Source organism: Oncorhynchus tshawytscha, linkage group LG01 (assembly GCF_018296145.1).
Source record: "Oncorhynchus tshawytscha isolate Ot180627B linkage group LG01, Otsh_v2.0, whole genome shotgun sequence".
NCBI lineage: Eukaryota > Metazoa > Chordata > Actinopteri > Salmoniformes > Salmonidae > Oncorhynchus > Oncorhynchus tshawytscha.
The window spans coordinates 38,333,662-38,347,608 of NC_056429.1; the positions used below are offsets into that span (position 1 = coordinate 38,333,662).

General features: G+C 43.3%; 1 protein-coding gene across 3 annotated transcripts; it reads right to left on the reverse strand.

The window, feature by feature from the left end:
• Nucleotides 1-1,142: 1,142 nt before the first annotated feature.
• ccdc17 (coiled-coil domain containing 17) lies at nt 1,143-12,919 on the reverse strand. Of its 3 annotated transcripts, none has more exons than XM_024420488.2 (13): nt 12,510-12,919; nt 12,309-12,443; nt 11,987-12,191; nt 10,970-11,114; nt 8,056-8,163; nt 7,659-7,795; nt 7,289-7,411; nt 6,886-7,088; nt 6,714-6,790; nt 6,332-6,547; nt 3,484-3,706; nt 3,121-3,231; nt 1,143-1,441 (listed from the first exon to the last, which is right to left on the reverse strand). In XM_024420488.2, the coding sequence occupies exons 1-13, from the start codon at nt 12,708-12,710 to the stop codon at nt 1,295-1,297; spliced, it is 2,031 nt and encodes a 676-aa protein (XP_024276256.1). In that variant the 5' UTR covers nt 12,711-12,919; the 3' UTR covers nt 1,143-1,294. The 3 variants fall into 3 exon arrangements, with proteins under 3 accessions (XP_024276256.1, XP_024276246.1, XP_024276265.1); XM_024420478.2 differs by having other exon boundaries at nt 7,626-7,795; XM_024420497.2 differs by lacking the exon at nt 12,309-12,443 and having other exon boundaries at nt 7,626-7,795.
• Nucleotides 12,920-13,947: the final 1,028 nt, after the last annotated feature.

Below are 13,947 nucleotides of genomic sequence, written 5' to 3' on the forward strand. Positions count from 1 at the left end.
CTACCTCCTTGTCCTCTAAAAAGAAGGGATTGATCTCACTGAAACCCAAGTGCAGTAACTGAGCAAGGTTGGTTGGTGTGTATTGTGGAAATGTATTAGATTCCAGCTAAATTATATTGAACACAAATATGGATGCAATATGTAAAGTGTTGGTTTCATGAGCTGAAAAAAAATATCCCAGAAATGTTTCATATGCACAAAATGCTTATTCCACATTTTGACCAGAAATTTGTTTCGATCAATGTTAGCATTTCTCTTTTGCCAAGATAATCCATCCACCTGACAGGTGTAGCATATCAAGAAGCTGATTAAACAGCATGGTCATAAAACAGGTGCACAGGACAATAAAAGGCCACTCTAAAATGTAGTCTTGCCACAACACAATACCACAGATGTATTAAGTTTTGAGGGAGCGTGCGATTGGCAGTCTGATTGCAGGAATGTCATTGTATGCCGCAGCATTAAAATTTCCCTTCACTTGAACTAAGGGGCCTTGCCTGAACCATGAATAACAGCCCCAGACCATTATTCCTCTTCCACCAAACTTTCGTCCGTCAGACTGCCAGATGGTGATTCATCACTCCAGAGACCAATGGCGGCGAGCTTTACACCATTCCAGCCAAAGCTTGGCTTTGTGCATGTTGATCTTAGGCTTGTGTGTGGCTGCTTGGCCATGGAAACCCATTTAATGAAGCTCCCAACGAACAGTTCTTGTGCTGACGTTGCTCCCAGAGGCAGTTTGGAACTCAGTGAGTATTAAAACCGAGGACAGACGATTTTTACGCGCTTCAGCACTTGGCGGTCTTGTTCTGTGAGCTTGTGTGGTCTACCACTTCACAGCCTAGACATTACCACTTCACAATAACAGCACTTACAGTTGACCGGGGCAGAAATGTAACAAACTGACTTGGAAAGGTGACCTCCTATGCCGGTGCCACGTTGAAAGTCACTGAGCTCTTCAGTAAGGCCATTCTAAAGTAAATGTTTAGCTATGGAGATTGCATGTCTGTGTGCTCAATTTTACACACCTGTCAGCAATGGGTGTGGCTGAAATAGCCAAACCCGCATAACTTTGTAGTGTGTGTTAACGGTCTTCATCATAATACCATCATTGAAAACAGTGAAAAATAAAGTCATGGGTTTTTGTGTCTTTATTTGCACATTGTAAACTGACAACTTACAACAATCAATGGAAAAGGTCAAATGAAGTAACATGTACACCGCTCTCTCCTAAATAATCACAGTGATTATTGTACTTATTTCCATGCACTAAAATCATCAGTGTCATCATCAATCACCTCTGATTGGGGTCCTCCATGGGGGGAGGGTCTTTGTGATCAGTGTAGGGAAGGAGAGAAAAAAGGTTATTGGCTGCGGAGGGCTGTAACATTGACAAGGAAAGGGGTCTATTTCCTTGAAGAGTTGGAGGGATATTGGACACCTGTAATGACAGAGTACACACAACTACTATCAACAGAATAAACTCTCTGAAGCTTTATGTAGGACTGAACACACCAGGTCAGCATCTACAGCATTTTTGAAATGCGTACAGTGCCTTCGGAAAGTATTTAGATCCCTTGACCTGTTCCACATTTTGTTACGTTACAGCCTTATTCTAAAATGTATTAAACAAAAATATATCCTCAGCGATCCTTGCCCAAAATGACAAAGCGAAAACAGGTTTTTAGAAATGTTTGCAAATTTTAAAAACCTTATTTACATAAGTATTTAGACCCTTTGCTATGAGACTTGAAATTGAGATCAGGTGCATCCTGTTTCCATTGATCATCCTTCAGATGTTTCTACAACTTGATTGGAGTCTACCTGTGGTAGATTCAATTGATTGGACATGATTTGGAAAGGCACACACCTGCCTATATAAGGTCACAGTTGACAGTGCATGTCAGAGCAAAAAAACATAGCCATGAGGTCGAAGGAATTGTCCGTAGAGCTCCGAGACAGGATTGTGTCGATCTGGGGAAATGTCTGCAGCATTGAAGGTCCCCAAGAACACTGGCCTCCATCATTCTTAAATGGAAGAAGTTTTTAAACCACCAAGACTCTTCCAAGGGCTGTCCACCCGGCCAAACTGAGCAATCGGGGGAAAAGGGCCTTGGTCAGGGAGGTGACCAAGAACCCGATGGTCACTCTGACAGGGCTCTAGAGTTCCTCTGTGGAGATGGGAGAACCTTCCAGAAGGACAACCATCTCTGCAGCACTTCACCAATCAGCCCTGTATGGTATAGTGGTCAGACGGAAGCCACTCCTCAGTAAAATGCACATGACAGCCTGCTTGGAATCTAAAGAACTCTCAGACCATGAGAAACAAGTTTCTGCTGAGCATCACTTCTAAATGCTGAGTGTCACTTCTGGAAGAAACCTGGCACCACCCCTACGGTGAAGTGTGGTGGCAAGCAGGGACTGGGAGACTAGTCAGGGTCGAGGAAAAGATTAACAGAGCAAAGTACAGAGAGATCCTTGATGAAAACCTGCTCCGGGCCTCAGAGTGGGGCGACGGTTCACCTTCCAACAGGACAACGACCCTAAGCACACAGCCAAGACAATGAGGTAGTGGCTTCGGGACAAGTCTTTGAATGTCCTTGAGTGGCCCAGCCAAAGCCTGGACTTGAATCCGATCTAACATCTCTGGAGAGACCTGAAAATAGCTATGCAGCAATGCTCCCCATCCAATCTGACTGCTTGAGAGGATCTGCAGAGAGGAATGGGAGAAACTCCCCAAATACAGGTGTGCCAAGCTTGTAGAGTGGTACCCACAAGAAGACGACTCAAGTCTGTAATCACTGCCAAAGGTGCTTCAACAAAGTACAAAGTAAAGGGTCTGAATACTTATGTAATTGTGATATTTCCGTTTATTTTTACAACCCTGTTTTTGCTTTGTCATTATGGGGTATTGTGTATAGATTGAGACGGGGGGAAAAATAATTTTAATACATTTTAGAATATGGCTGTAACCTAACAAAATGTGGAAAAAGTCAAGGGGTCTGAATACTTTCCGAAGGCACTGTAAGTCACCACACAACTGGCAAACAGAGTCATGTTGAAACAGTACAATGATGTGGTCAGAGAAGGGTGTTTTTTGGAGAATATAATGAAATGTACCATGGAGGGGTACTTATAGTGGCTGGTGTTGCTTGGGTCAATCTTGGCGAGCGACTGCACATCCCGGTCCCGAGCATTGACCACCCGTAAACACAGCTCCATGTTGCCCACCTAGAAAACACAGACACACGACTTAGACGTCTGATCCCTTCGTGTGTGTTTCATCATGTGTCATTGCATCTTGCATGGCTTTCACACCTCATGACTTCCTAACACATAATAGTATTGCATGTGTTGGAAAAAATTGTATATGTATGTCATCCTTAACTGATATTGTCATTTTTAGGACCTTGTGTATAATGGATTTTCAATCCAACTTCATTCTAACCACTAGCAGTCAGCCAGACGGGTGTCTGCCCTCACCTGGGGGACTGAGTTGAGCTGGACTGGACTGAGGGATGGTCGGATGGGGAGGGCACGTACTGGCACTCTCCAGTATCCGCTCTGAACCTGATTGTGCTGGTCGAAGAGCTCCAGCCGTGCCCAGCCCCGGGACACCAGCCTCTGGACCTCCTGACTGTAGGCGTCCAGACCTCCGGCAGCTTGAAGCTCAACCACCAGAGACAGGGAGGGAGACGGCTGCATCCTGAAGGTAGAGAGTTTTGTCTTTTATTATTATTAAGTTTGGGGTCACTTAGAAATGTCCTTGTTTTTTTTTGTCCATTTAAAATAGTATCAAATTGATCAGAAATACAGTGTAGACACTGTTAATGTTGTAAATGACTAGCTGGAAACGGCAGGTTTTTTTATGGAATATCTACATGGGTGTACAGAGGCCTATTATCAGCAACAATGTGTTCCAATGGCACGTTGTGTTAGCTAATCCAAGTTTATCATTTTAAAAGGCTAATTGATCATTAGAAAACCCTTTTGCAATTATGTTAGCACAGCTGAAAACTGTTTTTCTGCTTATAGAAGGAATAAAACTGGCCTTCTTTAGACTAGTGAGTATCTGGAGCATCAGCATTTGTGGGTTCGATTACAGGCTCAAAAGGGCCAGAAACATAGACCTGTCTTCTGAAACTCATCAGTCTATTCTTGTTCGGAGAAATGAAGGCTATTCCAAGTGAGAAATTGCCAAGAAACAGAAGATCTCGTACAATGCTGTGTACTACTCCCTTCACAGAACAGCGCAAACTGGCTCTATCCAGAATAGAAAGAGGAGTGGGAGGCCCCGGTGCACAACTGAGCAAGAGGACAACTACATTAGTGTCTAGTTTGAGAAAAAGACACCTCCCAAGTCCTCAACTGGCAGCTTCATTAAATAGTACCCGCAAAACACCAGTCTCAATGTCAACAGTGAGGAGGCGACTCCGGGATGCTGGCCTTCTAGGCAGAGTTCCTCTGTCTAGTGTCTGTTCTTTTGCCCATCTTAATCTTGTATTTTTATTGGCCAGTCTGAGATGGCTTTTTCTTTGCAACTCTGCCTAGAAGGCCGGCATCCCGGAGTCACCTCTTCACTGTTGACTTTGAGACTGGTGTTTTGGAGGTACTATTTAATGAAGCTGCCAGTTGAGGACTTGAGCCATCTGTTTCTCAAACTAGACATATGAATATGTAGATATTCCTTACAAAATCAGCAGTTTCCAGCTACAATAGTAATTTACAACATTAACAATGTCTATACTGTCTCTGATCAATTTGATGTTATTTTAATGGACAAAAAAAATTAGCTTTTCTTTCAAAAACATTTCTAAATGACTTTTGAACGGTAGTGTATGTACAGTGGCAAGTAAAACTCTGTGAACCCTTTGGAATTACCTGGATTTCTGCGTAAATTGGTCATCAAATTTGATCTGATCTTCATCTGAGTCACAACAATAGACAAACAGTCTGCATAAACTAATAAAACACAAACAATTACACGTTTTCATGTCTTTATTGAACACACAGTGGAAACATTCATTCAGTAACTGGTTTACCCTCCGTTGGCAGCAATAACCTCAACCAAATGTTTTCTGTAGGTCAGGAGGAGGAATTTTGGACCATTCCTCTTTACAAAACTGTTTCAGTTCAGCAATATTCTTGGGATGTCTGGTGGGAACCGCTCTCTTGAGGTCACTGATGAACATCAAGGCTTTTAGAGATACTTTTGTAACCCTTTCCAGATTTATGCAAGTCCACAATTCTTACTCTTGGGTCTTAGATCTCTAAAGTTCGAGGCGGGCAATGCTTCTTGTGAATAGCAAACTCTCATTTTGTGAGTGTTTTTTATAGGGCAGGGCAGCTCTAACCAACATCTCGTTTCAATGATTGTACTCCAGGTTAGCTGACTCCAATTAGCTTTTGGAGAAGTCATTAGCCTAAGGGTTCACATGGTTTTGCCAACCTATACTGAGTGTTTAAATTATGTAGTCAATATAGACAAGAAAAATACAATAATTTGTGTGTTATTAGTTTAAGCAGACTGTGTTTGTCTGTTGTTGTGACTTAGGTGAAGATCGGATCTAATTTTAGAACCAATTTATGCAGAAATCCAGAGGGTTCACATACTTTTTCTTGTGTGTGTGTGTGTGTGTGTGTATACATGCATACATTTATTTATTTTACCCCTTTTTCTTACCAATTTCATGTTATCTAATTGGTAGTTAGTCTTCTCCCATCGATGCAACTCCCGTACGGACTCGGAAAGGTGAAGGTCGAGAGCCATGCGTACTCTGAAACATGATCCTGCCAAGCCGCTTCTTGACACACTGCTCGCTTAACTCAGAAGCCAGCCGCACCAATGTGTCGGAGGAAACACTGTCCAGCTGGTGTCCAAAGTCAGCATGCATGTGCCCGGCCCGCCACAAGGAGTCACTAGAGCGTGATGGGACATGGACATCCCGGCAGACCAAACCCTCCCCTAACCCGGACGACGCTGGGCCAATTATGGGCCGCCTCATGGGTCTCCCGGTCGCGATGCCTCTAGCACTGCGATGCACTGCCTTAGACCTCTGCGCCACTCGGGAGGCAGAGAGTTTTGTCTTAGACAAATGTGAAAGAGTGCATTTTCATTCCACCCCAAGTTGTAGTGAACAAGCAACCTTCTGAACAACACCACACACAACTCAAAGGAAACCTTAGCTAACAGCACGAGACAAGTCTGTCACTCAGTGAGCAACAATTGCCTTTTGATCTCAGGGAAGGTGGGCTGTCACCGATAGACTCCAGCCAACATGCTATGGATGAGTTTCACATGTACCTTTTCTTCTCCGGGTGCGTTGCTTACCTGGGCATAGGCTGTTTGACTGCCAGGAGGGCATAGTTCCCAGGGGGCACAGTTTGACTGTAGGGCTGACCCCCTCCAGGCTGGCACTGTGTAGGGGGCAATGGGGTAGGCCGCCCCACCTCCTGGCCTCCAGAGTAGAGACCAGCCACCGGACGCAGAACCCTCAGCGTGGCATCTACCCCAAGCATCAAGTCATAAAAGACAGCAAAACCAGCCCTGCAAATCAACAGGGTTTAGAGTAGTTTAGAGGTACTTCATACCTGCACATCTGAGTTAGTTATATAAATGTGTCTCTAATAATGTATGTGAAGGTAATGTTTTATTTTAATCATATAGAAAACTGAAATAGCCAACATAGATGTGCTAGTCATAATGGACTCACGCAGGGTCATAGGGCGCAGGCCCAAGGGAGTTGAGTACATGCCTTTCCTTGAGCGTGGAATGGGGCCTGGGCTGGGTCTGCAACAAGAACATATGGGGGATATACTATATGGGCCTAATGTCGTCAAAGAAAACCAGATAGATAAACAGCAATATTAACATAATAGCTTTACCAGTGCTGGAGGGGCATATATCTGGGCAAGGGGATGCATGGCTGGTGGGGCAGGGAATGGAGGGGGTGGGGGCAGCCTCCTGTCCCTAGGGCCCTCTCTGGCTCGCTCTACTTCCCTGCGAAGGCTCTCGAGCTCAGCCTGAATGCTGGCCATGTAGTGGGTGTGTTCTCTTTGGATCTGATGGAGCTCAGACCCCACTGCAACTGGATCAGAGGAATATAGAATCCCATCGAATTAGAACGACTCTACAAGCATTGGAATGGATAGTAATTCTACACATCCCATGGTAGTCACTGTGAATGTGGTTACTCCTAACTGCCATTGTTTGTCAGCAATGTTGCTTGTCTATGTATATAATTATGTGCATGTTAATCACAGAGATGAGATGGAGAGGACAACCCACCGTCTTCCCGATGGTGTTTGTCTCTGGCCAACTGGATTCTGAAGATCTCTTCCTCCAGTCTCTGGTTCTCTTGCTCCACAGCCAGCACCTCTGAGTTCCCAGCCCGCTGAGGAGGCTTCATCCCTGGGCAGAGAGAGTGGGAGAGAAGGGGTGGTTAGAGAGGCACCAAAGTTAAGAGGAGACAGTACTTTTTTCTTTAAAAAACAAACAATATTCAGTTATTTGTCTCTTAAAGATAACAGAAAGACAAATAGGTGCAGGCACAGACATAAACATGCACAATAGAAACAAATCACTCAAGGTGGCACTAAAGCACCCAATGTGACATCCTCCATACCCCAATGAAGGACCATGCAGGACTGACACTCACTCTTCCTCCTGCCATTGTTGTCATCCCCAGATTGGGCCTGTTGCTCTAGAGTGTGGGCCTCTGCCTGCATGTCATACATCTGGGCCAGGACAGCCGGATCAGAACCACCTGACTGCATGTAGTCCAGCCTCAGAGCTCTGTCACACCAACAGACACAGTCAAACACAGACATAGATACAGATATGTTGCAGGATAGTAATACCGTACATTGCTACTACTAACACTACAGCAACTATTTAACCAGGTTAGACATTGAGAACACATTTTCTTTTTGAATTATGACCTGACGGCTACTTACTTGCTCTATGATTACAGCTTCTAATATCACCAACAATGGTGCTAATAATAATGTGTACTTTTTGTACTATGAGGTGTAAGACATACAAATATTACTTACCTTATTTGGGTGGAGAGGGGTCCATCCACAGAGGATATTAGGTCAAAGTTGGCATTATGTCCCTTCCTGTGGTCAGGGTTGGGTGAGTCAGACGTGACCTCTTTGACCCTATGAAAAGCACAGAAGAACATCTTTGTTTGTTTGTTTTTTTCTTCTAGTTTATAACCATGTCTATTTATAACTTAGAACTCATCACTTACAGTTGAAGTGGGAAGATTACATACCCGTTTTTCAGCCACTGCACAAATTTCTTGTCAACAAACTCATTTTGGCAAGTCGGTTAGGACATCTACTTTGTGCAAAACACAAGTATTTTTTAATGTTTTATTTCCAGACAGATTAATTCACTGGATCACAATTCCAGTTGGTCAGAAGTTTAATTGCACTATGTTGACTGTGCCTTTAAACAGCTTGGAAAATTCCAGAAAATGATGTCATGGCTTTAGAAGCTTCTGATAGGCTAATTGACATAATTTGAGTCAATTGGAGGTGTACCTGTGGATGTATTTTAAGGCCTACCTTCAAACTCAGTACCTTCAAACTCAGTGCCTCTTTGCTTGACATCATGGGAAAATGAAAAGAAATCAGCCAAGACCTCAGGAAAAAAATAGTAGACCTCCACAAGTCTGGTTCATATTTGGGAGCAATTTCCAAACGCCTGAAGGTACCACGTTCATCTGTACAAACAATACTAAAGCAAGTATAAACACCACGGGACCACCTAGCTGTCACACCGCACAGGAAGGAGACGCGTTCTGTCTCCTAGAGATGAACGTACTTTGGTGCGAAAAGTACAAATCAATCCCAGAACAACAGAAAAGGACCTTGTGAAGGGTACAAAAGCATCTATATCCACAGTAAAACGAGTTCTATAATGACATAACCTGAAAGGCCGCTCAGCAAGGAAGAAGCCACTCCTCCAAAGCCACCATAAAAAAGCCAGACTACGGTTTGCAACTGCACATGGGGACAAAGATGGTACTTATTGGAGAAATGTCCTCTGTTCTGATGAAACAAAAATAGAACTGTTTGGCCATAATGACCATTGTTATGTTTGGAGGAAAAAGGGGGAGACTTGCAAGCTGAAGAACACCATCCCAACCGTGAAGCACAGGGGTGGCAGCATCATGTTGTGGGGGTGCTTTGCTGCAGGAGTGACTGGTGTACTTCACAAAATAGATGGCATCATGAGGAGGAAAATTATGTGCATATATTGAAGCAACATCTCAAGACATCAGTCAGGAAGTTAAAGCTTGGTCTCAAATGGGTCTTCCAAATGGACAATGACCTCAAGGATACTTCCAAAGTTGTGGCAAAATGGCTTAAGGACAACAAAGTCAAGGTATTGGAGTGGCCATCACAAAGCCCTGACCTCAATCCTATAGAACATTTGTGGGCAGAACTGAAAAAGCGTGTGCGAGCAAGGTGGCCTACAAACCTGACTCAGTTACACCAGCTCTGTCAGGAGGAATGGGCCAAAATTCAACCAACTTAATGTGGGAAGCTTGTGAAAGGCTAGCCAAAATGTTTGACCCAAGTTAAACAATTTAAAGGCAATGCTACCAAATACTAATTGAGTGTATGTAAACGTCTGACCCACTGGGAATGTGATGAAAGAAATAAAAGCTGAAATAAATCATTCTCCCTACTATTATTCTGACATTTTAAATTCTTTAAAAAAAGTGGGGATCCTAACTGACCTAAGACAGGAAATTTTTATTAGTATTAAATGTCAGGAATTGTGAAAAACTGAGTTTAAATGTATTTGGCTAAGGTGTATGTAAACTTCTGACTTCAACTGTACAGTCATGGCCAAAAGTTTTGAGACTGACACAAATATTAATTTTCACAAAGTCTGCTGCCTCAGTTTGTATGATGGCAATTTGCATATACTCCAGAATGTTATGAAGAGTGATCAGATGAATTGCAATTAATTGCAAAGTCCCTCTTTGCCATGCAAATGAATTGAATCCCCCAAAAACATTTCCACTGCATTTCAGCCCTGCCACAAAAGGACCAGCTGACATCATATCAGTGATTCTCTCATTAACACAGGTGTGAGTGTTGACGAGGACAAGGCTGGAGATCACTCTGACAAGCTGATTGAGTTTGAATAACAGACTGGAAGCTTCAAAAGGAGGGTGGTGCTTGGAATCATTGTTCTTCCTCTGTCAATCATGGTTACCTGCAAGGAAACCCGTGCCGTCATCATTGCTTTGCACAAAAAGGGCTTCACAGGCAAGGATATTGCTGCCAGTAAGATTGCACCTAAATCAACCATTTATCGGATCATCAAGAACTTCAAGGAGAGCGGTTAAATTGATGTGAAGAAGGTTTCAGGGCGCCCAAGAAAGTCCAGCAAGCGCCAGGACCATCTCCTAAAGTTGATTCAGCTGCGTAATCGGGGCACCACCAGTACAGAGCTTGCTCAGGAATGGCAGCAGGCAGGTGTGAGTGCATCTGCACACACAGTGAGGAGAAGACTTTTGGAGGATGGCCTGGTGTCAAGAAGGGCAACAGAAGCCACTTCTCTCCAGGAAAAACGGCAGGGACAGACTGATATTCTGCACAAGGTACAGGGACTGGACTGCTGAGGACTGGGGTAAAGGGTTATGTGGCCCATACGTTAATTGACAGCATGCCCGGGCGGATTGCAGAGGTCTTGAAAAAGAAGGGTCAACACTGCAAATATTGAAACTTTGCATCAACTTCATGTAATTGTCAATAAAAGCATTTGACACTTATGAAATGCTTGTAATTATACTTCAGTTTTCCATAGTAACATCTGACAAAAATATCTAAAGACACTGAAGCAGCAAACTTTGTAAAAATTAATATTTGTCATTCTCAAAACTTTTGGCCACGACTGTATGTGTGTGTGAGATGGTCATTTGCTGCCGTCTAGTGGACTCACCCAGGCTGCAGGGTAGTGATGTGGTCTTTGAGCTGCTGTAGAGCCTCTTCGTTTCTCACCTCCTGATCCCTCAGCTCCAGCAGCAAGGTCTCCAGGTGGGCCGTGCTACCCTGCCCTGCCAGGGCCCCAAGCTGCCATGCAATGTCTGACACACATACTAAATGTAATCCATTACAGTTACTAGTTACCTGTCCAAAATTGTAATCAGTAATTTAATTTTGGGATTACCCAAATTCAGTTACTTAATCTGAATACTTTACTTTTGGATTACTTTCCCCTTAAGAAAAACACAAATTAACCATCAAGCACATTTGGTGTGTCATGATAGTGGTCTCTGACTTGTGGTCAGACTCTCTCAGGTAGAATAAACTTAACTTGAATGTCATTGAGAAAACAGAAAAGTATCAATGTATTTTTTTGTTGCAAATATCCTTTCTGTATAAAAAAATGATACAAGAAGTTATCTTTTTTTTTACCCCCTTTTTCTCCCCAATTCCGATCTTGTCTTATCGCTGCCACTCCCCAATGTGCTCGAGAGGCAAAGGTCGTGTCATTTGTCCTCCGAAACATGACCGGCCTAACCGTGCTTCTTAACACCCACTCGCTTAACCCAGAAGCCAGCTGCACCAATGTGTGGAACACCGTTCACCTGATGACCAAGGTCAGCCTGCAGGCGCCCGGCCTGCCACAAGGTGTCGCTAGAGCGCGATGAGTATAGCCCCCCGGCCAAACCCTCCCTTAACCCGGACAATTGTGTGCCGCCCTATGGGACTCCCAATCACAGCCAGTTGGATCATACCTAGGTCTGTATTGACGCCTCTAGCACTGCGATGCAGTGCCTTAGACCGGCTACGCCACTCGGAAGGCAGTAATCTAGTTTTTTTGTATTGTATCTGTATCTGTAAAGTTACATGTAACTGATCACACTAGCCAATTTAACCTTTCTACATGAAAATCTGTATAAGAGATTCCTTCCTCCATATCTCTTTGTGTTGGAGGATCTCTATGGCCCCTTACCCTCTCTCTGTTGCTCCAGGAGTTGGTTGTGGGTCTGTATCTCTGCCAGCTCCTGGTTGTGCTGCTCTGCCATCTCTCTCAGCCTCTCCCTGTGGGCACACTTTCTCCCCAACACCTGGACCTGGTCCTCCAGACCTTCGGTCTCAATAGGCCATTTCGGCAGGTTGGGCATACTCCCCTCAATCGACATCCTCAGCTTGTGAAACTATAATTTCAAGCATGACATTTGTCTGAGTCTGTTAATTAATATTAAAGGGACTACAAAGGTGGCTATAGGTTATATTGCATGTCTAGATGGTTCAGATTAAGCGTTCGTAGGCACCTCATTAGTAAGGTTCCTCAATGCTAGGCTCTCTGACACACTGCCCTGTAGGTTATCTTCTTTCCCAGCTCTCCGTTCTGTGTCATTGGTCCTCCCCTGCATGTTCTGTAGGTGCATACCCCGCTGCTCTCTCAGCTACCAGGAACAATCAATGTTAGACAGACACACTACAAGAGCCACTATAACAGCTAACACACTTACCCTTATAAGATCAGGGGTGCGTGCCGGCTTTGGATAGAGTCCCTTTCGCTCAGGCTGCTCTTGTCTCAGCACCATAGGGTCTCCAATGCTGCTCCCGATACAGAATAATGCTTTGTGTTTCTCCAGAAGGCCAAGGGAGCGGAATGCCATACTACACTCCCGACAACGGAACTCTCCCAATGACTCCATCACTGCGTCCATTTTAGTCAAGTTCGCAGGGTAACAACAAAAGGCAAACACCACATGTCCCAAGAGTGAAAAATTAAATGTACTCCTAAATGAGCTAAACGATAATCATTAGACTATTTACCCCTCCCCTCCAAGTAAACATAGTTAGTTATGCGGTTACTTTTCTCATGTGCGTAACAGGACTGGATATGCTTCTGGTGATTTCCCTGTTTGTTGGTTACTGTCACCATGTCGACGACTGTGTTGTGGAGGACGGAGGGCCACAACACGGAATTCTCAAATCAGCTCTATAGTCTTTGACTACGCAAATTGCTTTTACAGGTGTCACTGGATAAGTCTAGTACTAAACATATCACTTCTGTATGATTTGATTATTTTATACAGAGAAGCAGACAACTGTTTGGCAATCTGATGCAAAATATTTATTAAAATGTTATTTTTTTAAGATGCAATAGTTTCTTTCTCGTACAGTACATGACGCCAAATCAGTAAATAATGTTCTCAAAATAATCTGAAATCTTTCAAAAGTCACACTTTATATTTTTTACAATCCACCTTGAATAAAGGCTGCAAGAACAATATGCAGACAAAATAAATTGTTTCAAAATGTACCAAATTAGAAAATAAAACAAAAAACAAAGAGCCTTAGATTTGTGGTAAAGCTGTCTGAACATTCTACCAGCCAGGATTTTTTTTTTCAAAATCTAGTACTGTAAATGAATACATTTTACAACAGCAGTTTCTCATGTAAGAAAGCAAACCCGTATCTTAATAGAAGCAGTAAGGGAGACTAAGTTTACAGTCTATCAACCGAATAACTTTAATTTTGCATGTCTGAAAATTAAAAAGACAACAGCTACGATGAGAAGTCACACTTAATGTTGGTTAAACATGAAACTGACATTACTTCTGAACTTTTGTTTATGCCTCAACTGGCTACATTCAAATCAGTATGGAATTAAAATAAAATGTTGGTCCATTACTGCAAATGAACACGGAAATAACAAAGAGAAACAACCGAAAACAGTTCTGGCTGGTGCAGACACACAACAGAAAACAAACACAATAGAAAACAGGCTACCTAAATATGGTTCTCAATCAGGGACAACGATTGACAGCTGCCTTTGATTGAGACCCATACCAGGCCAAACACAGAAATAGCAAATCATAGAAAAACTAACATAGACAACCCACCCAACTCACGCCCTGACCATACTAAAACAAAGACATAACAAAAGAACTAAGGTCA

Coding starts and splice junctions, on each gene's coding strand:
- ccdc17 (XM_024420478.2), bottom strand. CDS start 12,710: ATGGACGCAGTGATGGAGTCATTGGGAGAGTTCCGTTGTCGGGAGTGT. Junction 7,089..7,288: donor CAAACACCATCGGGAAGACG/GTGGGTTGTCCT, acceptor CCTCTGATCCAG/TTGCAGTGGGGTCTGAGCTC. Junction 6,791..6,885: donor TATATGCCCCTCCAGCACTG/GTAAAGCTATTA, acceptor TTCTTGTTGCAG/ACCCAGCCCAGGCCCCATTC.